This window comes from Pipistrellus hanaki (assembly GCF_964339955.1).
Source record: "Pipistrellus hanaki genome assembly, chromosome: 3".
Lineage (NCBI taxonomy): Eukaryota > Metazoa > Chordata > Mammalia > Chiroptera > Vespertilionidae > Pipistrellus > Pipistrellus hanaki.
The window spans coordinates 97,299,307-97,325,156 of record NC_140505.1 but is presented as its reverse complement, the minus strand read 5'-3'; the positions used below and the strand labels follow the sequence as shown (position 1 = coordinate 97,325,156).

The following is a 25,850-nucleotide window of genomic DNA, read 5'->3' as shown; positions in this document are numbered from 1 at the left end:
CAGTGGATCAGCCTTCCCAGTTACCTGAGGTAGACACTCTTGGTGTTCTCCTTTGTGGGCTGTATGTGCAGTCTTGTTGTAGGTAAGTCTTGATTTGGGAGGAATTGATCTCCAGGCCAATTGGATGTGAGTATCAGCTGTGTCTATGCCAGGATACCTTCTGGGATACCTTCTATATTGGAGACAGTCTTATAGGACCAGACTCGCAAAATTGCAAAAGCCTTTGTGCTTGGCTTGGATGGGGTCGGAGCCTCAGGGCTGAGCCCACAGTCTTGGCTTCTCGTCAGCCCTGTCCTTGTGCATGCACCTCAGACCTCTGCCTTTTACAGATCCCCTGAGTTTCCGCCTGACAGTACAGATTCCCCCTGTAAGAGCATGGGTCCCTCAGGGGCTTGCCCGGAACTGGGTTTCATTGCAGTCGGAACTGGGATCCAGTGCAATCAGGAGCTTCCAACTCCTACTATGGAGAGGCTGTGGCAACCTCCGCAGTCAGACCTCTCTGCGCACAGTCACGTCTGCTCGTGCACCCCCAAACCCCTGCCCACTGAAGCTCCCGGAGTCTCCGAGTCTCTGTGTGCCTTTCTCTACAGTCCAGACTCCACCCATATGAGCTGGGTCCACAGGGTTTTGATCGGGGTTGGGGTTCAGTGCATTTAGAACTGGGGTTCATTGCAGTCAGGGCTTCCTTTCCCCTCCCGCCAGCCAGGCACGCGGCCATCCTTCCTCTCTGTGCTCGCATCTCCCTACCTCAGCTCTTTGCCGTTCCCCTGATCCGTGAGCCTCTCTCCTTCTTTCTAGTTGTAGATTTTTCCACTCAGCCAGCTTTCCTGTGGTTTTGGATGATGTCCGTTCTGTCTTTTAGTTGTTGTTTTGAAATTGTGCGAGGCAGCAGTTTAGGTGCTTACCTAGGCTGCTATCTTGGTTTTTCTCTCAAGAGAAAGTTTCTGAAAATGTAAACCCTTGAAGGATTGTCAAACTTGATTTTACCAAAATATTATATATCAAAGAGTATTAGACACAAAAATTCTAATAACTTTCAGGAATAACCAGCTTTAAAAATTACCTTCTTTCTCCTTCAAAATGCATTTCGGTGCCTATGCTTTTTTTATTGCACCAAAACCATACTTTCCTTCTAATTAGTTAGAAGTCTTAACCTTAATTTTTAGGTGATATGTAAGTAACATTCCTTAAATTAGCAGTACATTTATATCTTACAAGAGATTTCAAATAAAATACAAGTTTTATTTATTAACAGATTCAACTTCATCCTCTAGATTCTCCAGAGAAGGTAAACTCTAATTAATGTTTCAGTATCATTTAACCAAGCAATGTTCAAAAGCCTTTAAGTTATCAAAGACTTTGGAAAATTACGTATAGGCCTATATTTATAAACTAGGAAAGAGTACACTAAAGTCCCTGAAAGTTTACATTACAGATATACAGACAGAAATCTCACTAGCTTAAACTAGACTTTCTTGTGGCCGAAACGCTGATGGGAGAGGAGGGAGAGCCCCCAAGAACAAGCATTCTTTTTTTTTTTTTTTCTTTTTTTTTTTTTAAACTTTATTGATTTTGTACAGAGAGGAAGGGAGAGAGATAGAGAGCTAGAAACATTGATGAGAGAGAGTCATCGATCAGCTGCCTCTTGCACACCCCCTACTGGGGATATGCACGCAACCAAGGTACATGCCCTTGACCGGAATCAAACCCGGGACCTTTCAGTCTCCAAGCTGACGCTCTATCCATTGAGCCAAACCGGTTTCGGCAAGAACAAGCATTCTTGGCAGCTGCTGGGACACTACTGCAGTCTCTGACATGTGTTCAGCCTTACCACATATAATTGGATTTCCCAAAGGAGGACTTGCCCCATCTTCAAACGAATTAAACAAACAACAAAAAGACATACAGTTTTAACAGAAACATTCTCTCCGTTTAGCCACAATCACGGAGGAGACAAAGGTGCTTCTTGGTATTAATGGCCATGGAGCACGGACTTTTTAAATTCACATTCACACCCCAGTCAGTCCAAATTTGACTTTCTCCCCAGGAAGTTCCAAAACAGATGCAGATAAACTGCCTACTAGCTCCACAGTTGACTTCCTCCCGAGGAAGTCCCAAAACAGAGGCAGATAAACTACCTAAGAGCTCCACAGTCAGTCAGTCCAAACAGAGACAGATAAAGTGCCCAGGAGATAATCAGCTGGCCTCTTTTGTCCCAAAAGATAGATCTGAACTCAGACTATTCCCAAGGACAGTGTTTCCCAAAGTGTGGTACACGTACCCCCAGGGGTATGGGAAGAGTTTGGTGGGGGTACATGTTGCACCGGAGTTTGGTGGGGATATGCACTGCACCGTGCTTAGCTGCGCCTAATTCTACGTTCTCATGAGTATGTGGGGTACTCAGCGTTACGAAAATTATAGAAGGGGTACATATATGTCAAAAGTTTGGGAAACCCTGCCCTAGGGAAAATTTACCAGTCAGATGTTACCGCAGTTCCGGAAAGGTGTTTCCTGCCTCAGTGAGTCCGCCAGAGTGCAGAGTCACAGCAGTCTCACTGGGCCCGAGAGTCCAGGAACCTGCGAATGTGCCAGAGGCGCCCTCCCAGGGTCTCAGAGCCTGGAAGAGTGCCCAAGTCTACAGTTAACAGCGGTGGCCACCAAACCAACATAGCTGACACTTCTTGGTCGGAACCAAAATGTGAATGACCCAGGAGAACGACCCATCACCCAGAGGAATCAGGAAAATAAAACCTTTATTGCGCATCTCTCGGATAATTAGTGATTTTGAGCATGTTTTTTTTTTTCTGTTTTTTTTTTTTTTTTAATATATTTTATTGATTTTTCACAGAGAGGAAAGGAAAGGGATAGATAGCTAGAAACATCGATGAGAGAGAGAATCATCGATCAGCTGCCTCCTGCACATCCCCCACTGGGGATGTGCCCGCAACCAATGTACATGCCCTTGACCAGAATCGAACCCGGGACCCCTCAGTCCGCAGACCGACGCTCTACCACTGAACCAAACCGGTTTCGGCTTGAGCATGTTTTCATGTGCTTCTTGGCCTTCCTTCTGTCTTCTTTTGAAAATATTCTATTTAGATCCATTGCCCATTTTTTAATTGGATCATTCATCTTCCTTTTATTTAGTTGTATAAGCTGTCTGTAGATGTTGGAGATTAAACCTTTATCAGTGATAACATTTGCAAATATGTTCTCCCATACAGTGGGCTTTCTTGTTGTTTTGTTGATGGTTTCTTTTGCTATAAAAAAAGCTTTTTATTTTGATGTAGTCCCATTTGTTTATTTTCTCTTTAGCTTCCATTGCCCTAGGGGCAGTATCAGTGAAGAAGTTCTTTTGGCATATGTCTGAGATTTTGCTGCCTGTAGATGCCTCTAGTATTTTTATGGTTTTCTGTCTTATGTTTAAGTCCTCTATCCATTTTGAGTTCATTTTTGTGTATGGTGTAAGTTGGTGATCTAGTTTAATTCTTTTGCATGTATCTGTCCAATTTTCCCAACACCATTTATTGAAGAGACTGTCTTGTCTCCATTGTATATCCGTGCCTCCTTTGTCAAGTATTAACAAAGGAGGCACGGATATACAATGGAGTCAAGACAGTCTCTTCAATAAAGCATAGTGATTTGGGTTTATATCTGGGTTCTCAATTCTGTTCCATTGATCTATATGTCTGTTCTTGTACCAGGCTGTTTTGAGAACAGTGGCTTTGTAATACAACTTGAAATCTTGTATTGAGATCCCTCCTACTTTACTCATCTTTCTCGGGATTGCTGTGGCTATTTGGGGTCTTTCATTGTTCCAAATGAACTTTTGGAGAGTTCTTTCTAGGTCAGTGAAATATGCCGTTGGTATTTTAATGGGGAGTGCATTGAACCAATCGATTGCTTTAGGAAGTATGGACATTTTGATGATATTGATTCTACCAATCCATGAACATGGTATGTTCTTCCATCTGTTTACATCTTCCTCTATCTCTTTTTTAAGTGTCTTGTAGTTTTCCGCATATAGTCCTTTACTTCCTTAGTTAAGTTTATTCCTAAGTATCTTAATTTTTTTGGTGCGATGGTAAATGGAATTGCTTTTTTAGTCTCTGTTTCTATAAATTCGCTGTTGGTGTATAGAAATGCCATAGATTTCTTGGCATTAATTTTGTATCCTGCTACATTGCCAAATTCATTTATTAAGTCAATTCGTTTTTTAATGGAGTCTTTTGGGTTTGTTATGTACAATATCATGTCATCTGCAAATAAGGATAACTTTACTTTTTCTTTTCCAATTTGGATGCCTTTTATTTCCTCTTCTTGTCTAATTGCAATGGCTAGTACTTCCAGTACTATGTCAAACAGGAGTGGCGAGCATGGGCATCCCTGTCTTGTTCCTGATCTTAGAGGGAATGGTTTTAGTTTTTGCCCATTGAGTATGATGTTGGCTGTGGGTTTATCATATATAGCTTTTATTATGTTGAGGTATCCTTGTACTCCCACCTTGTTGAGAGTTTTTATCAAAAAAGGGTGTTGGATTTTATCAAATGCTTTTTCTGCATCAATTGATATGACTATATGATTTTTATTTTTCAATTTGTTTATGTGATGTATCACGTTTATTGATTTGCGGATATTGTACCATCCTTGCATTCCTGGAATAAATCCTACTTTGTCATGCTGTATGATCTTTGTGATGTTCTGCTGGAGCCGATTTGCTAGAATTTTGTTGAGGATTTTGGCATCTATGTTCATGAGGGATATTGGCCTGTAATTCTCTTTCATTGAGTTGTCTTTATCTGGTTTTGGTATTAGGGTGATGCTGGCTTCATAGAAGGTGTTTGGAAGTGTTCCTTCCTCTTGGATTTTTTGTAATAGTGTGAGGAGGATAGGTTTTAGTTCTTCCTTGAATGTTTGGTAAAACTCTCCTGTGAAGAGTTTTAGGAGGGGGTAAACAGGGCTGGGCTTTTGTTTGCTGGAAGCTTTTTGATGACTGTTTCAATTTCTTCCCAAGTCACTGGTCTATTGAGATTTTTAGATTCTTCCTGATTGAGTTTTGGAAGGTTGTATTTTTCTAGGAATATGTCCATTTCCTCCAGGTTGTTCAGTTTGTTGGAATAGAGTTCTCTCTCCTGCTTTGATTTAAAGGCACAAAATACAACACAACCAGGTACAACACACAGGCACTGAATAGAAATGTGTTTCCGATATTAATAACTTCCAATAAAGGTGACTGAACCCAGCTAACAAAAACATACAATCAAACAAAAAGAATAGGTAAACCAATCTTACAAAAAAGCATAAAACTTCAATATAGTTAACATTCAATATACAACTACAAAGGGATAGAGAGAAAGACTTTTTTGTTTTAGTACAGCGACGAGGGAGGTGTGAATGGGCTTGGAGCAGGGGGTTGGAAATTAGATATACAAAAGTAGCGTGAAATTTTAGGAGGGGGTAAACAGAAAGAATGGGGAAAATCTAGAGCAGGAAAGGGTTAAGATAAACAGGGCACCAAAGGAAAAGGTTAGGAAGAGAGTGATGGCATAAAGGTAGGGTTGAGATAGAATAAAGCGTTGGAGAAGGAGAGATAAATATAGACTGTAGAACAGTAATCCTGAAATAAAATAATAATAATAATAATAAAATAATAAGAATAAACAAGAAAATAAGATAAAAAGGTAAAATAGTAGTAGTAATAATGTTGATTATGTATACAATGTAATAATTAAAAAGGTAAAATCAAGTGAGGAAAAAGAAAAAAAATAGTTTCTTGAGTAAACGTTGCAAATAATGAAAAACAATTTAAAAATTAAAAAAATAAAATTAAAAAAATTTAAATAAAATTTGCAGTAATGAAGGTCATTCACTTCTTCTATTGTTCTGTTTGGCACACCTGTTTTCCAGTCCAGACAGTATTGCAGTTCCCTGCGTTTCACTGCTCCTCAGTGTTGTAATCCGGTCCTGATTTTTAAGCAGGTCTTAATTATATTTTATTATACTAGTGTCAATTTGTGATTTAGTCTCTGGGTGGCAGTGTTTCTAGGTTGACTTCCAGGGCCCTAAAACCTCTCTAGCTTTTCTTTTTTTTTTCCCCCCCTCTCTGTGGCACTGATCTATGGAGGGGGGGAGGGCAAGTTCGAGCCAACTGTAATCCCCTGTAATTTTCCGATATCCCTCTGAGTCAGATCCAAATGTGTTGCTCTTTAGATATCTCCCCTATTAGGAGCCCTGTCCACTTTCACGGGTGACACCCGCCCAATAGCCAGGGGCTTCTACTTGTAATCACCGTCCCTGTCCTCCAGTTTCCACCCAGCACGGGCAGGCTTTTGTCTTCGCCTCGAGCACTCACTCACCCTCTCCCCGCGAAGTCTGACCTTTACGCCGTGCGGTGGGCACTCCTGTGAGTCCAAATGTTCGCGTGGCCTGGAATTAGCATTCTGGGGGTCACAGCTGCTTTGTGGTCGTTGTGGCTGTAGATATTCAGGCCTCTGACACGATCCGATTTCCCTTCAAGATGGCGAGATTTCCCCATCCAAGCCCGTAGTAGCTCCGGGAAGGGACCTAGCCCCACCGTGGGTGCTTCCCTGTCAGGGGCACCCTGGTCAGCGGCCCCCCAGTTTCTTCTGGTGTTCGGCTGTCTCTTGGCTTGTTAATAAATACTCTCAGCACAACCCTCAGCTGCTCTCTCTTTCTGCTTCGGGACAAGGCTCAGAATCCACCTATATTCTTCCGCCATTTTTGTCTCCTCCTGTCAGCTGATTTCTCAACAGAAACTATGCAGGCTAGATGGGAGTGGCAAGAAATATTCAGTAATGAATAGCAAGAACCTACAACCAAGATGACTCTACCCAGCAAAGTTATCATTCAGAATTGAAGGTCACATAAAGAGCTTTCCAGATAAGAGAAAGTGAAAGGACTTCATCACTGCCAAACCAGTAGTATATGAAATGCTGAAAGGTATTCTTTAGGAAGAGGAAGAAGAAAAAGTTAAAGATAAAAATTATAAACAAATATGTATATCATCAAGTGAATCTAAAAATCAAGTAAATAAAAAATGTGATGAACAGAATAAACTGGTGAATATAATAGAATCTGGGGCATAGAAAAGGAGTGGACTGACAATTCGAGGGGGGAAAGTGGTGTGGGAGTGCGGGCAAAGTCTGCACAAAAATTGTACACCTATGGATGAGGACAGTGGGGGGTGGGAACCAGATTGGGGGAAGAGGAACAATTCTAATAATCTGAACAATAAAGATTTATTTTTTTAAAAACCTGATAAAATAAAACTTTAAAAAAGATAAAATAATAGTAATAATACTGATTAAAAACAAAAATATAATTTAAAAGGTAAAATCAAGTGAGAAAAAAATATTTAGTTTCTTAAGTAAAAGATAAAAAATAAAAATGTGCATAAGTGAAAGTCGTTCACTATCTTTACTATTCTGTTTGGTACACCTGTTGCCTGTCAGGTAGTTAGAACTGTGTTGAAATTCCCTGTGTTCCACAGCTCGTCTGTGATGTAAACCACAATCTTGTTTTCAAGCAGGCAATATGTCTGTTTCTCAGCCTGCCTGTGGTTAAATTTACATAAGCGTCAATTTGTGATTCAACCCCTGGATGGCAGTGTTCTGTATTGACATCCGGGGCTATAAGTCCTCTCTACCCAATATTTAGAATTTGTTTTCCCTCTTGCACTTAATACTGGTTTGGGGGTATGGACTGCCCCAGAACTGGCTTTCTGGTCTTTTCTCCCCACTCTGATTCCCAGGTTCCACTAAAACAACTTTCCCCTGCAGTCTCTGAGAATATATTTAATTGGGTTATCCTGTGTATTGGGCTTAGTAATCAAATGCAAGGATTTAAAGAGAAAAAAGAGCTAGAGTAAGTGTGACTTTTTAAAAATATATATATATATTTTATTGATTTTTCACAGAGAGGAAACGAGAGGGATAGAGAGTTAGAAACATTGATGAGAGAGAATCATCGATCAGCTGCCTCTTGCACACTCCCTACTGGGGATGTGCCTGCAACCAAGGTACATGCCCTTGACCGGAATCGAACCTGAGACCCTTCAGTCCGCAGGCCGACACTCTATCCACTGAGCCAAACTGGTTTCAGCAAGTGTGACTTTTTTGCCCCAGCACTGTGTGGGACTCTGCACAAGTCTCTGTGATGTCTTTTCCCCTTCGCACAGCACAGCTGGTTTATTGGTAAAGCTTCAGGCTTCCCGCCTCAGCAACTGATTGATTTCTAGAGTTCCCTTCTATCAGCAGCCCTGTGGACCCCCTTACATGTTCTCGGACTACACTGGTCCTCCCAATGTCCTCGGATTTTGTGTGTTATGGTTGTAGGGTCCTGGGAGGTATCCGATTCTTCCCAATTAAAGGTAAGGCTAGGCTTCCAATCACAGCCAGTCTCCCCTACAAGATGGTGCAATCTCTGCGGCAGAGCTGGTCACTCCTTGAGAGATTGCAGCAGCAGTGGAGGTTGCCCGGTTAGGGGGGAGCCCAGTCTGGCAGTCCCCAACAGTCCCTTGGAATATAGCTGTCCCTCACTCACAAATAGGTAGTCCCTGTACGTCCACACACTCTCCTTTCATCCTCTCACTTGCCTTCCCATGCTGCCCAGAGGCCCGGAGCAGCTGTAGCGGTGAGGAATGCCTGTGTAGTCACCATGGCACCGCACCTCATCCCTGGCCACTCAGCACCTGTATATGCAAATTCACCCGACATCTTTGTTTAATTTGCATACTCCTGTTTCGCTGGTGGGTGTCACAAAGGTACGGTTAATTTGTATCTTTCTCTTTTATTAGTGTAGATTTTTTTGTTAATCTTCACCTGAGGATATTTTTCCATTGATTTTTAGGGAGTGTGGAAGAGAGAGGGAAAGCCAGAGAGAAACATTGATGTGAAAGACATTGATTGGTTGCCTTCTGCACAAACCCCTACAAGAGTTTGGGGAGGAACTTGCAACCAAGGTATGTGCCCTTGACTGGAATCAAACCCAGGACCCTTTGGTCTGCAGGCTGAAGCTCTATCCACTGAGCCAAACTGGTTAGGGCCAAATAAGCTACTTTTGAATAGAGTCTCATTTCTCAAAGTTTCATATTCGATAAATACAGAATCTTAGGACCTAATAAGTTAGAATCTCTGTTTAAATCAAAGCTTCCCAAATGATCTCATACATGATAACATTTGAGAAGCACTATTACCTGTACATCAGATTGTCCGATTTTGAAGCAACAATAATATATGATTGGGTCAGACGGACCATATAATACAGGCTTTCCTATATTAATGCATATGAAATAATATTTTAGAAGGCTCAGAAGTAATTGTGGAAAGACTTGCTTTAAAATGTTATGTCTAGCCTGGCTGGTTTAGCTCAGTTTGTTGAGTGATGTCCTGAGTACCTAAAGTTGCTGATTTTATTTCCAGTCAAAGTATATGCCCAGGTTTCAGGCTTGATCCCCGGTGGAGGGCAGGTAGGAGGCAGCTGATAAATACTTTGCTCTCAAATCGATGTTTTCTCTCTCCATTTCCCTTCCTCTCCCTCTAAAAAAATTAATTTTAAAATGTTAAAAAATAAATGTTACATATAGCCAGTTTGGCTCAGTGGATAGAGCGTCAACCTGTGGACTGAAAGGTCCCAGGTTTAATTCCGGTCAAGGGCATGTACCTCGGTTGTGGGCACATCCCAGTAGTAGGTGTGCAGGAGGCACCTGATCCTTGTTTCTCTCTCATCAATATTTCTGACTCTCCCTCTCCCTTCCTCTCTGCAAAAAAGTAATAAAATATATATTTTTTAAAAGTAAATAAAAATAAATGTTATGACCAGAATGGCTCAGTTGATTGTATATCAAAAGGTTGCTGCTTCAATTCCCAGACAGGGTACATACCTGGTTTGTGGGTTCAATTTCCAGTCAGAGCACGTATGGAAGGCAACCAATTGATGTTTCTCTCTCACTTTTCTCTCTCTCTCTCTCTCTCTCTCTCTCTCTCTCTCTCTCTCTTTCTCTCTCTCTCTCTCTCTCTCTCTCTCTCTCGGCTCAGTGGATAGGAGCCTGTGGGCCAGAGGGTCCTAGGTTCGATTCCTATCAAGGACATGGACCTTGGTTCCTCCCCAGGGCGGTCCCTGGTCGGGACGCATGCAGGAAGCAACCAATTGTGTTTCTCTCACATTGATGTTTCTCTCTGTCTTTCCCTCTCTCTTCCACTTTCTCTAAAAACCAATGGCAAAATATCCTTGGGTGAGGATTAAAAAGGGGAAGGGGGGCCTGACTGGCATGTCTCAGTGGTTGAGCATTGACCCATGAACCAGGAGTTCTAGGCTTGATTCCTGGTCAGGGCACCTGTCTGGGTTGCGGGCTCCATCCCCACTGGGTGGGGGGGCGTGTAGGATGCAACCGATCAGTGATTCCCTTTCATCATTGATGTTTATCTCTCCCTCTCCCTGTCTCTGAAATCAATAGAAGTATTTAAAAAATAAAAATAAAGGATATTAAAATGTAACATCTAAATTACATGTATTTCAAAGTATTTTGGAGGGAAATGTATTGATGTCTACATATTACTTGAAATACAGAAATTATTTCTAGGGCTGTATAGACAGAAAGATGTGTTAAAGCAAAAGTAGTAAGTTAGTAATAGTAAAGTAGTGTGGAGGGAGGACAAAGAGGGTAAAGAGGTCAAATATGTGGTGACAGAAAGAGACTAGACTTTGGGTGATCAGCACCCAATGTAGTATATATATGTATTTTAAAGTTGCATACCTGAAACTTATATAATGTTATTAAACAATGTTATCCTCAAAATTTTAATATTAAAAAATTATAAAATGCTGTGGAATCTATTTAGTGGGCATATAGGAGTTGACTGCACAATTCTTTCAACTTCTCTATATTCTTTTAATTTTTCATAATAAAATGTTAATGGGGAAGCTGTCTGTTATGACAATGGAAATCATATACCACACTCTATAGTTATCTTTGTATTTTCATATTTGCTTTATTTTATAATGTATTGGTATTTTGTTCCTAGAGAAGAAAAATGGCTAATACTTTTTGCAGGTGCCTTGTACCAAACATAAGGCTTTACTATTATACTTTCATGAGTTAGGTATGATTGTTAGTTTGTAGTTCAGAAAACCAAGACATAGTTTTATATACTTGCACAATCTAGTAATCTCAAAGCACAACTTTTGAACCTGGAGTCTGACTTAAGAGTTGATGGCTACCGAATTGCACAATACCAGGGCCACCATTTTCATCATTGGCACAATAGAGAATCATTTACTTAGAATACAAAGTGGGTAGTTCCCCTGGGATTGTGTAATAAGACTGTCTGGCCTTAACCACTTGCTTATATGGCTGCCTCACTATTCTTAGACTTTTAAATATTTTTCTGATATGAATTTTGAATTGTACCATGACTTTTTCTTGTGTTTTATTTTTAAGATTCTTGGATCTCCCAGTCAGCATCATTTCCACGTAATCAGAAACAGCAAGGGGTGGATTCTTTTTCACCAGTGGGCTCATTTCCTCAACAGATTTGCCAGTCTTCAGCCCAACAGCACCTTATTAAACCAGCTAAAATCACTTGTGCACACTGCAAAAACCCTTTACAGAAAGGACAAACAGCTTATCAACGAAAAGGATCAGCTCACCTCTTTTGTTCTACCACCTGCCTTTCCTCCTTCTCTCATAAGCGTACTCCAAAGAAGCACAATGTAATGTGTAAAAAGTAAGCTGTACTTTCTACTTATGCTTGATGCTGACATTGTAAATGTGGGTTCTGGAGAACTGCATAAATTCATGGGTAGAACTGTTGCAAAGGTATCCTCAAATTAATTGAGCTTGAGTTATCTTCGAGTTTTTCAGAGTTCAGAGTTTGTCAGCAGGCTTATTTGTACTGTCCTTACTCTTAGCAGGAAAATGGAGTGTGGGTATGGAAATAAATTGACCCTCTCCCTGCCACCAACTCTGCCTCATCAGCCATCCCCCATCTCCTTCAGTTCTACCAAGTTGCTAACATCTGTTGTTGTTTTTTAAATTCTCACTTGAGGAGATGTTTTTATTAATTTTAAAGAGAATGAGAAAGGGAAAGAAAGAAGCATCAATATGAGAGACCATCAGTTGCTTAGCTCTTGTAGGCACCCCTGCCAGGAATGGAATCCACAACCTTTTTGGTGTATGGGACTATGCTCCAACTAACCGGGCCTTCCAAATAGGGTTTGCTACCACCTTTTTGATTGCTTCTAAAAGTCATTAATAAGTCTTTTCTTCCTATTTTGTTTAGGAACTCTTGGTGATGAAACCAAGAAGTAGATTTTGCTAGATCCCCAAATTATAGTTGATTCGTAGTATTAAATTATGAGAAAATAAAGACTGTCCATTATTTTTTATATATTTGAAAAGAAAATGCAGTGTTGTTAAATTGTGCTTATCCCCGTGTTTCAGAGGTGCACCTATGAAAAGGGCTACTGTTGTTCCTCAAGTGCAGTCGAGCCAGCCCTTTCAGGAATCCTGCAATACATACTGTGTGTCTCCCTACAAAGACAACCAGAGTCTCAGGAAAAGAATTTCAAATAAATCAAGATGTACAATCTGTGGTAAACTAACAGAGGTCTGAGTTTTTCTATCTTAAGTTATTATCTATGATAACTTTAACCTGTTTTTTAAGAAATTTATTTTAGAGGGGGTGGGGACACTTCGAAATGAGAGAGAAATATCAATTGACTGACTCTTGCATGCCCCCCTATGGGGGATCATACCTGAAACCCAGACATTTGCCCTGACTGGGAATTGAACCAGTAACCTCTTGGTGCATGGGACAACCCTCAACCAACGGAGCCACAACTGGCAGAGGTTCTAGAATAATTTTAACCCTTTGCACTCTGAACCATTCTGGACATTGGCTACCAGCTACTCTCAACGCTACTTTGCGGCGGAAACGTGCATTTACAGACCCTCGTATTATTTAGTATAATTTTGGAACCAAGTAACGTATTATAATGATATTGGACTTATATGAATTGGGTGACATCGAGGAATGTATATTTGCAAAAAAAACCCCAATATTTTATTGTTTAAAATTTTGTACAGTATGATAAGTTTCTAATTGTTATTACTAACTGACAAGATGATATTTACCAAAATAGCTTTCACCAAACAATTTATTCACTAAGAAAAGAATCACTTTTCCGATTTTCTCACTCGTTAGATCTGTGTGCACTGCTCGAAGCTTCAAACCAAAATGAGCTCAGCTTTGAAAACCTTTTCCTCCAGATGTAGACTTGTTTATTTGTAATTATATATCTCACTATACAGTGCGCGCTATGTTCGAAAAGCGACCTTTCTTCTACAAACTCCCCTTATCGCTCTTTTCAAGTGGCGTCGCGAAGTGCTCGGACCATCGTGAGCATGCATCTCACGTTCTCGTTCGACACAAAACCCGCTGACATTTCTTGTATATATCTTAGTAATTTTACGATATTTTGATTTAACTTCTTGTGCCATTTCAAGATAAAACTTCAGGGAAACATGCATGTCTCAAAAAGTTGCGTTGGAATAACTCAATTCCCCGTAATCACTAATAAACTGCAATGTCCCCTAAGAGGGGACATCCGAGTGATATGCTAGAATTCTGATGTCCCCTAGGAGGGGACAGCGGAGTGCAAAGCATTAAGTGTTAAGTGCTATTCTGTAATCTGCCATCTATATAATGCACATGTCCTGAATCTGCACAGTGAAGTTAAGGGAGGAAAAAGGATATGCCAGAACTATTTTATAAACAAATGTCCTATTTGCAAAGTATAAAAAATATACATCTGTTTCTATAGAATTAGATGTACTCATTCCTAGAGTAATAGTTGTATAGTGGATTTTGTTCTTACCAGACACAGTAAATTAAAATGTAGGTTCAGGACACAAAGGAAGCAACCAATCCTAGTGCAAGAACATGTGAACTGAAAGTGTGTTGATAATCTCACATTTCTTAATTGGTATTGCCATCCTTCCAGTTCCAGAAAGAAGAAACATGCATATAGGCAGTCCTTTCTTAACACAGTCCGTGGTAACAGTTTGGTGTTGGTTTCTGCAGAGCCATGCAAATCCAGAATACAGTTTTTTCTCAGTTACCACAGAGCTGAGCAAAGCAAGAACCACTTAGTCTTGTATATGCAGACATCATCCCAGTATGGAATACTGATTCACTTAGTCCCTCCCACAAGTTGTCTAGATCAGTGAAGCTTACAAGACAAAGAATTCTCAATCCATTTCTTTTAAGTGGGTGGTATCAAAATCTTTTAAATCCATTCATTTTCTGGAATGCTTAAGTATTTCTGGGAAAGATATTACTGATTTTATTGCTTTTTGTTATCTGTATCTTATTTTGATAAAAATCAAAGAATGATTTTACATCAGTTTATAATGTTCTTTATTATCCATAAATGAGTGAAATCCTGTATTGTTTTTCTTTCATTGATTGGATTATTTCACTCAGCATAATATTCTCCAATTCCATCCAGGTTGCTGCAAATGATAAGAATTCCTTCTTTTTTATGGCAGCATAGTATTCCATTGTGTAGATGTACCATAGTTTTTGGATCCAATCATCTGCTGATGGGCACCTAGGCTGTTTCTAAATCCTAGCTATTGTAGATTGTGCTGCTATGAACATAGGGGTGCATACTTCCTTTCTGATTGGCGTTTCTGATTTCTTAGGATATAAAGAATGATTTTACAAAGAAATCAAAGATAAAAATGAAAGAATAATGAAATGAGCTGTTTAGTCTTTTTCCAGAATATTTTTTCCACTGAGAAGTTAGTAGTTTCTTTTGAAACTAGTTATCTCATTGCTTACTGTGCTAATCTGGCTTATTTATTTAGTAAGTTCTCATTTTTCTTTTAGATTCGCCATGAAGTAAGCGTTAATAATGTGATACACAAACTGTGCAGTAACAACTGCTTTAACAAGTACAGGTTGGCTAATGGTCTGATAATGAATTGCTGTGAACATTGTGGAGAGTACCTGCCTAGCAAAGGTTCTGCAAATAGTGTCCTGATGATTGATGGTGGCCAACAGATGACATTCTGCTGCCAAAGTTGTGCTAACGAATATAAACAGGTAAAATTAATTCCTTTAATAAATTTTAGATGATCAGGTATATAATAACTTCTACCTATGAGCTTACATTAATATTACAGGTTGATCTTACAATCTCATTTAGTTCCACTTTTGTCAGTCTGTCATTGAGGTCTGACATTTGAAGTGAGCATTGAAATCAATTGTTATAAGTGTGTTTAAAATTTTTACTTTTTTCAAACATTACAACAAGGAATTCTTTTCTTTACCATTTTGCACTCCCACTGATAACTCAGTAGTTCCAGTTACTTCACATTCTCACCAAAACTTGGTGTTTTCTGGGGGTTTTTTTGTAAGGACCTTGTGATGTAAAATATTTTTATTTATAAGTCTTTTCTTTCTAGTATTTTGTTTAAGAACTCCTGGTGATGAAACCAAAAAGTGGATTTTGCTAGATCCCCAAATTATAGTTGATTTGTAGTATTAAATTATGAGAAAATGAAGATTGTCCATTATTTTTTATATATTTGAAAATAAAATGCAGTGTTGTTAAATTGTGTTTATCCCTGTGTTTCAGAGATGCACCTACAAAATATTGAGAGGTAAAGATAGAAACATCAATGAGAGAGAAACCTGAACCAGCTGCCTCCTGCATGCTTCCTACTGGGAATTGAGCCTGAAATCTTGGCATGTGTATGACCAGAAATCGAACTATGACCTCTTGGTACATGGGATGATGCTCAACCACTGAGCCACTCTGGCGGGGTGGTGTTATCTGTTTTGATTTAAGGTATCATAGTGGATATAAAAATTGCATTTCCTTGATAACTAATATCTCCCTTTCATCATTCATATATCATCTTTTGTAAAATGTCTATTCAAGTCTTCTGCTCATTTTTATAATGAGGTTGTTTTTGTATTATTGACTTACAGGAATTCTTTATATATTGTCGATGCATATCTTTTATAAAATAGTGTATTGACAACATGTTCTTCTGGGAAGTGTTTTATCTTTTCATTTTCTTCATGTTTAGGAAAAGCCCTAGTGTTTAATTTTGTTTAAGTTCAATTTACTATTTGCTTTTCTGATTAATAATTTTTGCATTTTTTAAAATAAATATTTATTGTTCATATTATTACAGATGTTCCGCATTTTTGTTTCCCTCGATTGCTCCCCTCCACCAGGTTCCCATCTTGTGACAGCCATCTTTGACCACATGGGGGTGGCCATCTTGTGTGTTGGAGTGATGGTTAATTTGCATATCACCTTTTTATTATAGGATTTTAGTTTGGAGAAAAAACAGATTTGAAAAATTATAGTTAATTTTTAAATTAAAATAGATTTGAGCTCTAGCCAGTTTGGCCCAGTGGATAGAGCATCTGCCTGTGTATTGAGGGGTCCTGGGTTCAATTCCGGTCGGGGGCACATGCCCAGGTTGCAGGCTCAATCTCCAATGAAGGCCATGCAGAAGGCAACCAATCAATGATCCCCCTCTTATCATTGATGTTTCTCTCTTTTCCTCACCCTTTCTCTCTGAAATCAATAAAAAATATATTTTTAATATATTTTACTGATTTTTTTTTTACAGAGAGGAAGGGAGAGGGATAGAGAGCTAGAAACATCGATGAGAGAGAAATATCGACCAGCTGCCTCCTGTACACTCCCCACCGGGGATGTGCCCACAACCAATGTACATGCCCTTGACCGGAATTGAACCTGGGACCCCTCAGTCCACAGACTAATTCTCTATCCACTGAGCCAAACCGGTTTCGGCAATAAAAAATATTAATAAATAAATAAATTTGAAAGGACACAAAACAGTAACTCCCTCTGAGTACTGTGATAGTGAGTGTATTTTCCTTATCCTCCTCCCCCTCCTCCCTTTCTTCTTCTCTGTTTTAAAGTTTAAAAAAAAAAAAAATGTTCTACTATAAGCAGTAAATTTTAAACAGTCTTATGCAGTCTCCACTTTCATTTCTCGGATATCAATATTTTTCCTGCGAGTTTTCCATTAATTATTCAGGAAGTTTTTCTGTATTTTAGGTGTAATACCAGTTTGTTCCTGGGAGCATGTCTGTGCAGCATCCACTCACTCTGCCCCTATTTTTAATATCTGAGCTCATAATCTTCAAACAGATATAAGTTTATCTTGTGAATAGCACAAGGCTTACTAGTACACATAGATTATAAATTTTTTATTCCTGAACAAACACTATACATAAAAGTCGGAAAACAGTAAAAAATAAGCCTCAACCATATACCTAGACTTTCTGCATTGCCAGCCACTCTGATCCTACCATGGGTGTATTAGTAGTGCACAATAGCTCATAAACAGTTTACAAATGCAAGAGTGTCATTTTTATAGAATGGAGAAAATTTTATAAATGTGCCCTTACCACCATCACCAACACATTGCAGGTGTTTTTGTTTGTGTTAATCCTTACCCAAAGATATATTTTTATTGATTTTAGAGAGAGAAACATCAATCTGCTGCCTCCCTTTCGTATCCCAACCAGGGATGGAACCTGCAATCTAGGTATGTTATGTGCCCTGAATGGGAATTGAACACTCCAACTGAGCAACCTAGCACATCTTTGGGAGCAAAAATTAATATAAGACACTGTTTTATTTTCGGGAAAACAGGGTATCATTCAAAATAGACAGTCAAATAAAGAGATTTCCAGACAAAAAAAAAAGGCTAACAAAATTCATCACTACCAAGCAAGCATTACAATACTAAAGGGATTGCTGTAAGGGATTGCTGAGAAGAAAAAAACAGAGAGAAACCTAGCCATGCAGAATTAAAATGGCTATAAATAAATTTATATTATTGACATAAAATATCAATAATAACCTTAAATGTAAATGGATTAAATGCTCCAATCAAAAGATGTAGGGTTACTGAATGGATACAAAAATGAGACTCAACTATATGCTCTCTATAAGAGACCCACCTCAAAACAAAAGACACACAGAAGATTAAAGTGAAGGGATGGAAAATAATCTTTTCATGAAAATGGAAAAGAAAAAAAAACTGGAGTAGCAATACTCATATCCAACAAAATAGACTTTAAATTTTTTTTAAATATATTTTTATTGATTTGAAGGGAGAGAGAGAGAGAGAGAGCTAGAAACGTTGATGAGAGAGAAACATCGACCAGCTGCCTCTTGCACACCCCCTACCGGGGATGTGCCCACAACCAATGTATTGTACATGCCCTTGACCGGAATCGAACCTGGGACCTTTCAGTCCGCAGACAGACGCTCTACCACTGAGCCAAACCGGCTTCGTCCCAACAAAATAGACTTTAAAAGCATCATGCTAAGTGAAATAAGCCAGTCAGAGAAAGATAAATGTATCATCTCACTCATTTGTGGAATATAATGAACAATATAAATTGATGAACAAAAATAGAGCCAGAGGGGGAAAAATATCCTAGAATATAATACAAGTAATCAAGTTATTTACAGATTTTTAATATTTCCTACAACTTTTGTGATATACTATGTTAGTACAGTTTTGATAATATTATACTTATGATCCCTTTATTGAAATATTAATGTTTATTGCATGTAACACTATTATTTTAAGATCGTTTTTCTTAAAATATTAAGGTTTATTCCATGTAATATATTTATATTGGTTTTATTGGAAATTTAAGTCAAAGAACTTCATCAGCAAACTGAAAGAAAAGGCATGTTAATATAGCAACAGGTTTAATGACTATTGTAATTACATAAAATTAATTTTAAGTAAATGGAGAGATATACCATATTCATGGATTGGAAAATGTCAATACTGTGAAGATGTCAGTTTCCCCAAATGAGCTGTAGACTCAAAGTAATTACAATCAAAAGCCCAGGAGAGCCCTGGCTGGCCAGTTCAGTGCTTAGTGTCAGCCTGCATATGGGAGGATTACAGGTCCAATTCCCACCACCTCCCACCCTACGGAGTGCTTGTGGGAGGCAACCAATAGATGTCACATGAATGTTTCTATCTCTATCGCTTCTCTTTCCCTTTCACTCTGTTTAAAAGCAATGGAAAAAAATGTCCTTACTCCTTAGGTGATAAAAATAAATCCCAGCCGAAACAGGTTTTGCTCAGTGGATAGAGCGTCCGCCTGCGGACTGAAAGGTCCCAGGTTCGATTCTGGTCAAGGGCATGGTACCTTGGTTGTGGGCACATCCCCAGTGGGGAGTGTGTAGGAGGCAGTTGATCGATGTTTCTTTCTCATCGATGTTTCTGACTCTCTGTACCTCTTTCTTCCTCTCGGTAAAAAATCAATAAAATATATATATATTTTTTAAAATCCCAGTAGTATGTTTAATTGACAAACTGATTATATATATGTTGGGTTTTTTTATTTCAGGGAGAGGGAGATAGAAGCATCAATGATGAGAGAGAATCATTGATCAGCTACCTCCGGCATGGCCCCCACTGGGGTTTGAGCTTGTCACCCGGGCATGTGCCCTTGACCAGAATCAAACCTGGGACCCTTCAGTCTGTAAGCCTTAGCTCTATCCACTGAGAAAAACCAATTAGGGTGACAAATTGATTTTAAAACACAGTAAGGTTATAAAAAGAAAAAATAACTTGAAAAAAGAAAAAGTTGGTTGAAACTACCTGATTTCAAAGCATAGGCTAAATAAAGGAAAGTACAGGTCAAGGAAAGAGAAAAGAATGCAGGTTTTCTTTTCCAGACTTTTGATAAAGATATAAGGCAACAAAGAAGAAATACTCTTTCCAATTAATGGTGTTGGAACAAATGGGTATCTACATGAAAAAAAAAAAAAAATAGTGAGCCAAGGTGGGGCTAATGTCAGCTAACTCAAAAGTCAGGTAAAATGGAGCTCTGGGGACAGGTTTAGGGGTTTAGCCCAGAATAAGCTGCCACTGCCCATTGCTCTTCTTCTTTTTTTTTTTTTTTTTTTTTTTTTTTTAATATATCTTATTGATTTTTCTTACAGAGAGGAAGGGAGAGGGATAGAGAGCTAGAAACGTCGATGAGAGAGAAACATCGACCAGCTGCCTCCTGCACACCCCCTACTGGGGATGTGCCGGCAAGCAATGTACATGCCCTTGACTGGAACCGAACCTGGGACCTTTCAGTCCGCAGACCGACGCTCTACCGCTGAGCCAAACTGGTTTCAGCCCATTGCTCTTCTTGTTATAAGTCTCATCAGATCCATTACAGCACATGTGTCAAACACAAGGCCCGCGGGCCAAATCCAGCCCGCCAGGCCTTGCAATGTGGTCCGCACCGCGCTGTCATCACTGCACTCCGCTGTCAGTTTATGACATTGTCAGTTTATGACTGTTCAGTAAACCATTCGGCCCGCGATTTAGGCTGGATTTTAGATTTTGGACCCTTCTCTGATTGAGTTCAACACCCCTACATTACAGTTTAGGAGATACATGCCTGTGGGGGAATAAGAGAGAGGGGGGACAGGCTTTGGCCTGCTCTGGGGAGGGAGAACACACCAACTCTTAGTTTCTTAAGCTCCATTGTATAAATTGTTCAAGTTATAACATAAAACACTACTGTAGCTATCAGGCCTTCAATTCCCATTGTATACATCTTTGTTCTTTTTCTTCTTTATTTTGCATTTTTATTTTATTGACTCCAAAGTCAGTAACGTGTCTTTTTATTAAATGGAATTATACAATATGTGATACTTTGTGACTGGCTTTTATATACTTACCTGTTTTCAAGGTTCAGGCGTGTTGTAGCACATATCTTGGCTTCACTTTTTATTGTCAAAGTAGAGACCTGGTGCACAAATTCATGCACTGTTTGGCCACCTGATCCCAATCGGCCCTGTTTGGCCTGGGCCAGCCGGGATGTTGGCTGGCCAGCCCCACCCCACACAAACTAAGAGTTGGTATGTTCTCCCTCCCCAGCTGAGGAAAGGAGCCACAGGCAGTTGGCCTGCTGGCCCCACCCCCTGGTCGAATTGCCAATCAACCTCCCAGTCGAGGGGACAATTTGCATATTAGCCTTTTATTATATTATATAGAATAATTTTCTATTGTATGAATAATACATTTTAATTTATCCATCAGTAATGGACATTTAAATTATTTCTACTTTTTGCCTATTAGGAATAAAATTGCTATGAACATTTTTTTTTAAATCTTTGTGTGGACATATATTTTTATTTTGGCATTGCTAGGTTATATGATAACTCTCTTTAACTTTTGAGTAATTTCCAGACTGTATTTTCCAAGCAGATAACACCATTTTACATTCCCTCCATCACCTTAGGAAGACTCCAGTTTTTCCACATCTTGTCAGTACCTGTCTTTTCATTGTAGTCATCCTAATGGGTATGAAATAGAATGTGGTGGTTTTTATTTGTATTTCTTCTTCGATGACTAATGATGAACATCTTTTGGTTGCTTACTGGGCATTTGTATATACGTTATTTTTTTTAATGTTAATAATTCTAAGATAAAAGTATAATCTGTTTCTCCTTAGATATTGGAAACAGAATCAAAGAAAATATCCATATCAGAAAACAGGAAAAGAAATGCTATTAGAGAAGAAAATGAGAGGAAATTATATGGATCATTGAATACACTTTTGGAAAAAATAGAAGGAGTACCAGGAAAAAAGGAAAAGATTTCAGAGCCACAGGTATCAGCAGAGTGCAAGATAGAAGCATCACTAACCAAACAGGATATGAATTTACCTGCCTCTGTGTCCATCATAGATAATACATTTCAAAAGCAAATGGAAGATAAAAAATCTGAAGACTCCACTCAAGCAGTTGTGCTTTCTGCAGATCCAGGCACATGGCCCCGAATTTTAAATATTAAACAACGGGACATTCTTGTTGAAAATGATCCCCCTCAAGTAAGAAATTTTAACTTTCCAAAAGACAATACAGGGAGGAAGTTTTCAGAAACTTATTATACACGAATTCTTCCAAATGGTGAAAAAACCCCTAGATCCTGGTTGCTTTATTCAACCTCAAAAGATTCTGTGTTTTGTCTATATTGCAAACTCTTTGGAGAAGGAAAAAATCAACTGAAGAATGAGAATGGGTGCAAAGATTGGCAGCATTTATCACATATTCTTAGCAAACACGAAGAAAGTGAAATGCACATCAACAATAGTGTTAAGTATTCAAAATTAAAATCTGATGTGAAAAAAAACAAAACTATTGAAACTGTAGAACACAAAGTACATGAAGATGAGACCAAAGAAAGTGAGCTGTTGCTGTACACATGATATACCTGATAGGATCTTATGTTCACTCACAGGAGATCTGTACCTCACAGTCTACCATTGTGTTCTAAGGCTCCTACAGAGAGTAACTCAACAGTCCATTTGCAATAAGCATAACAAAGAAATAATTTGTTTTCCAAATTCTAAAGGTATTTTGATTCAATAGGAATTAATGCCGGTTTCAATAAACTAAGTTGTTAATTTTTTCAGTCAATTCACATATTTCTAAAATGACATTTAATAGATTTGGTTAATTTACTATTCTGAGTAGAAAAACAGAAAGAGGTAGAAAAAGGCTTAAATTTATCAATACCAGTTTAAACAAAATACTTATGTGAACAAGTGTTATAATCATTATTATTAAAGTAAAAACATTCAGCAGCAGTCTAAGAATAGTATGTGATGTGAAACTACAGATTTTTGCTCTTCAACAAAATACTTGTGATTTTTTTTTTTTTTTTTTTTTTTTTTTTTTGTAAAACATCCTTTTATTTTAGGAAAATAGCATCATTTGTTAAATAAATGTTTGAGGTGGTTAATTTGCATTTTATTGGTTTTGATTTAATTTGTAAATATTTTAGCTTTTCTTGTTTTGTGAGAACTGTAAGCATAATTACCTATTTTTATCTTGGTATACATATAAGAAATATGAAAATAAAAATGTATTAAGTTAACCTTTAGGTATTGTGGCATTTTTTCCTTTGAAGGAGACTTTCTGCTTGAAATCTGAAAAATATTCATGAAAAGTAAGGATCTCATTTTCTCAGATGGTCAATCAATGTTCCTATCACTGTATATTTAGTAATTCTCTATTGTTTCTGGTTTCTGATAACAATTTTTACCAGATATTAAATTCTGTTTTAAAATAATATATTTTTATTGATTTCAGAGAAGAAGGAAGAGGGAGAAATAGAAACATCATAGATCAGAGAGAATCATTGATTGGCTGCCTCCTGCACACCCCACACTGGGGATAGAGCCCACAACCCATGTATATATCCTGACCAGGAATTGAACTGTGACTTACTGGTTAATAGGTTGACGCTTAAATACTGACCCATGCCAACTGGCTAAATTTTTTTTTTAATTACTTTATTGATTAAGGTATCACATATTTGTCCTCAACCCCCCATTCCAATCCTCCACCACCACCACTTATGCACCCACCCCCCTCTTGTCCTTGACCACTGGTTAGGCTCATATGTGTGTACATAAGTCCTTTGGTTGATCTCTCCCTTTTATCCCCACCATCCCTTTGAGGTCCAACAGTCAGACCCGTGGCTCTTATCTCTGGGTCTGTTCTTGTTCATCAGTCTATGTTGTTCACCATTTCCCCTAGATGAGTGAGATCATGTCCTATTGTAAACATACTTATAAGAATAAAAACTGAGACAAGCAATAATTGTTCTGCTGAAAGGCATATGAATCAGTCTGTAGTGAGCTTCTTTCTGGGCCAACAGTTCTTTTGAGACCCAATTTCAATGTCAAACATTTCCTTCTGTGTACATGTCAGCAATGGTATTTCAGTTCTGGATGGTGAGCAAATGGTGTTAATGCAGGTCCAATGCTCTCTGGTTTGGTCCTGGGCAACCTGCAGTGATACACAGCTGCTGACTGCTATTATGGTAAGGTGTCATCAGCGACTTCCATCTCTGGACTGCTTCTCTTCCGTCTTCATGGTTGGAGTAGTCCCTGTCAATTCCTCTCTGTTGCCATAATCCAAATGGTCTTGGAGTTGTTTTCTGAAAATATACAAACATATTCTCGACCAAAAGTTAATAAAAGAATATTTTCTATAAATTTGACTTGGGGTCCTTTTTCATTTTTTGCCCAAATGATTTTCCTCTGGCTTGTTTTGACTCCATGTGTGTTTTTCATGGGTGTCTTGCTGGGCTAAATTTTTATGTATACTTCAGCTTCTCTTAAGGCTTTTCCTGCCGAAGCTGGTTTGGCTTAGTGGTAGAGCATCGGTCTGCGGACTGAAAGGTTCCGGGTTCGATTCCAGTCAAGGGCATGTACATTGGTTGCGGGCACATCCCCGTTTGAAGGTGTGCAGGAGACAGCTGGTTGATGTTTCTCTCTCATCGATGTTTCTAGCTCTCTATCTCTCTCCCATCCTCTCTGTAAAAAATCAATAAAACATATTAAAAAAAAAAAAAAAGGCTTTTCCTAGGAAACAAAATAGCATATAAGCAGAAAAAGGCACATTCTTATTGGTGAGACTAACACTCAAGAGTACTTGGCTGTAAGTGAGGCCTGTATTAGATCCCGCAGGGAAATCCTTCTCATTAATTTATAAACCTTTTTTTGTTTGTTTGATTTTGTTTTTTGCAGTGATCATTTCAGTCTTTTGGACTTCGATCCAAATGAGTCTTTGGGATGTTTCAAAAAATCTAGTTTATTCTGAGAGGCTTATGAGGATATTCTAGAAAATATAGCAGGTAGTTCTGAAGTTTCTTTACAAAAGATTATTGGGCTCATTATTTCATTAAAGCTTAGAGTTAACTGAATGACACATTTGTGGTTTTTTGTTTTTTTATTTTTAAATCTTTATTATTCATATTAGGTTCCCACCCCTTTATTATTCATATTAGGTCCCATATTAGGACCCCCATCAGGTTCCCACCCCACCCTCTGCCCTTTCCCCACCCCCATTGTCCTCATCCATAGGTGCACAGTTTATGTTCAGTTTCTTCCCGCACCCCACTCCACTCTTCCCCGAGAATTCTCAGTCCACTCCCCTTCCATACCTCTGATTCTATTATATTCAACATTTAATATTGCTCATCATGTTTTTTAATTCCCTTGGTTTTTAGATTCACTTGTTGATAGTTACGTATTTGTTGTTCATAATTTTTATCTTTATCTTCTTCCTCTTCGTAAGGAACCCCCTTCAGCAATTCATATAATTCTGGTTTGGCGGTGATGAACTCCTTTAGCTTTTTTTTATTTGTGAAGCTCTTTATCTGGCCTTCGATTCTGAGTGATAGCTTTGCTGGGTAGAATATTTTTGGCTGTAGGCTCTTGTTATTCATCACCTTAATATTTCTTGCCATTCCCGTCTGGCCTGCATGGTTTCTATTGAGAAATCAGCTGGCAATCATATGGGTGCTCCTTTATAGGTAACTACCTGCTTTTCTCTTGCTACTTTTAATATTCTCTCTTTGTCTTTTGCTCTTGGAATTTTAATAATGATGTGTCTTGGTGTGGTCCTCTTTGGATTCCTTTTGTTTGGGAGTCTGTGTGCTTCCTGGACTTGTAAGTCTATTTCTTTCACTGGGTGGGGAAAGTTTTCTTTCACTATTTCTTTCAATATGTTTTTGGTATCTTGCTCTCTCTCATATTCTGGGACCCCCATAATTCTGATGTTGGTTCGCTTGAAGTTGTCCCAGAGGTTTCTTACACTATCTTCAACTTTCTGGATTCTCTTGTCTTCTTGCTTCTGTGGAGGAGTGTCCTCTGGCTCTTTGTGTTCCAAATCTTTGACTTGATTCTTGCTATCTTCCATTCTGTTTTTAGGATTCTGTATAA

General features: G+C 38.7%; 1 protein-coding gene across 3 annotated transcripts in view; it reads left to right on the top strand.

Annotated features, from left to right (window-relative positions):
- Nucleotides 1–22,993, top strand: part of ZMYM5 (zinc finger MYM-type containing 5) — a 43,554-nt gene extending 20,561 nt beyond the window's left edge. For all 3 annotated transcript variants that reach the window (XM_084878573.1, XM_084878574.1, XM_084878572.1), the window contains 4 exons: nt 11,459–11,744; nt 12,461–12,626; nt 14,913–15,128; nt 21,567–22,993. In XM_084878573.1, coding sequence (XP_084734699.1) covers nt 11,459–11,744; nt 12,461–12,626; nt 14,913–15,128; nt 21,567–22,322 — 1,424 coding nt within the window. In that variant the 3' untranslated portion in view covers nt 22,323–22,993. The remainder of the gene's footprint in view (nt 1–11,458; nt 11,745–12,460; nt 12,627–14,912; nt 15,129–21,566) is intronic.
- The last annotated feature ends 2,857 nt before the right edge of the window (nt 22,994–25,850 follow it).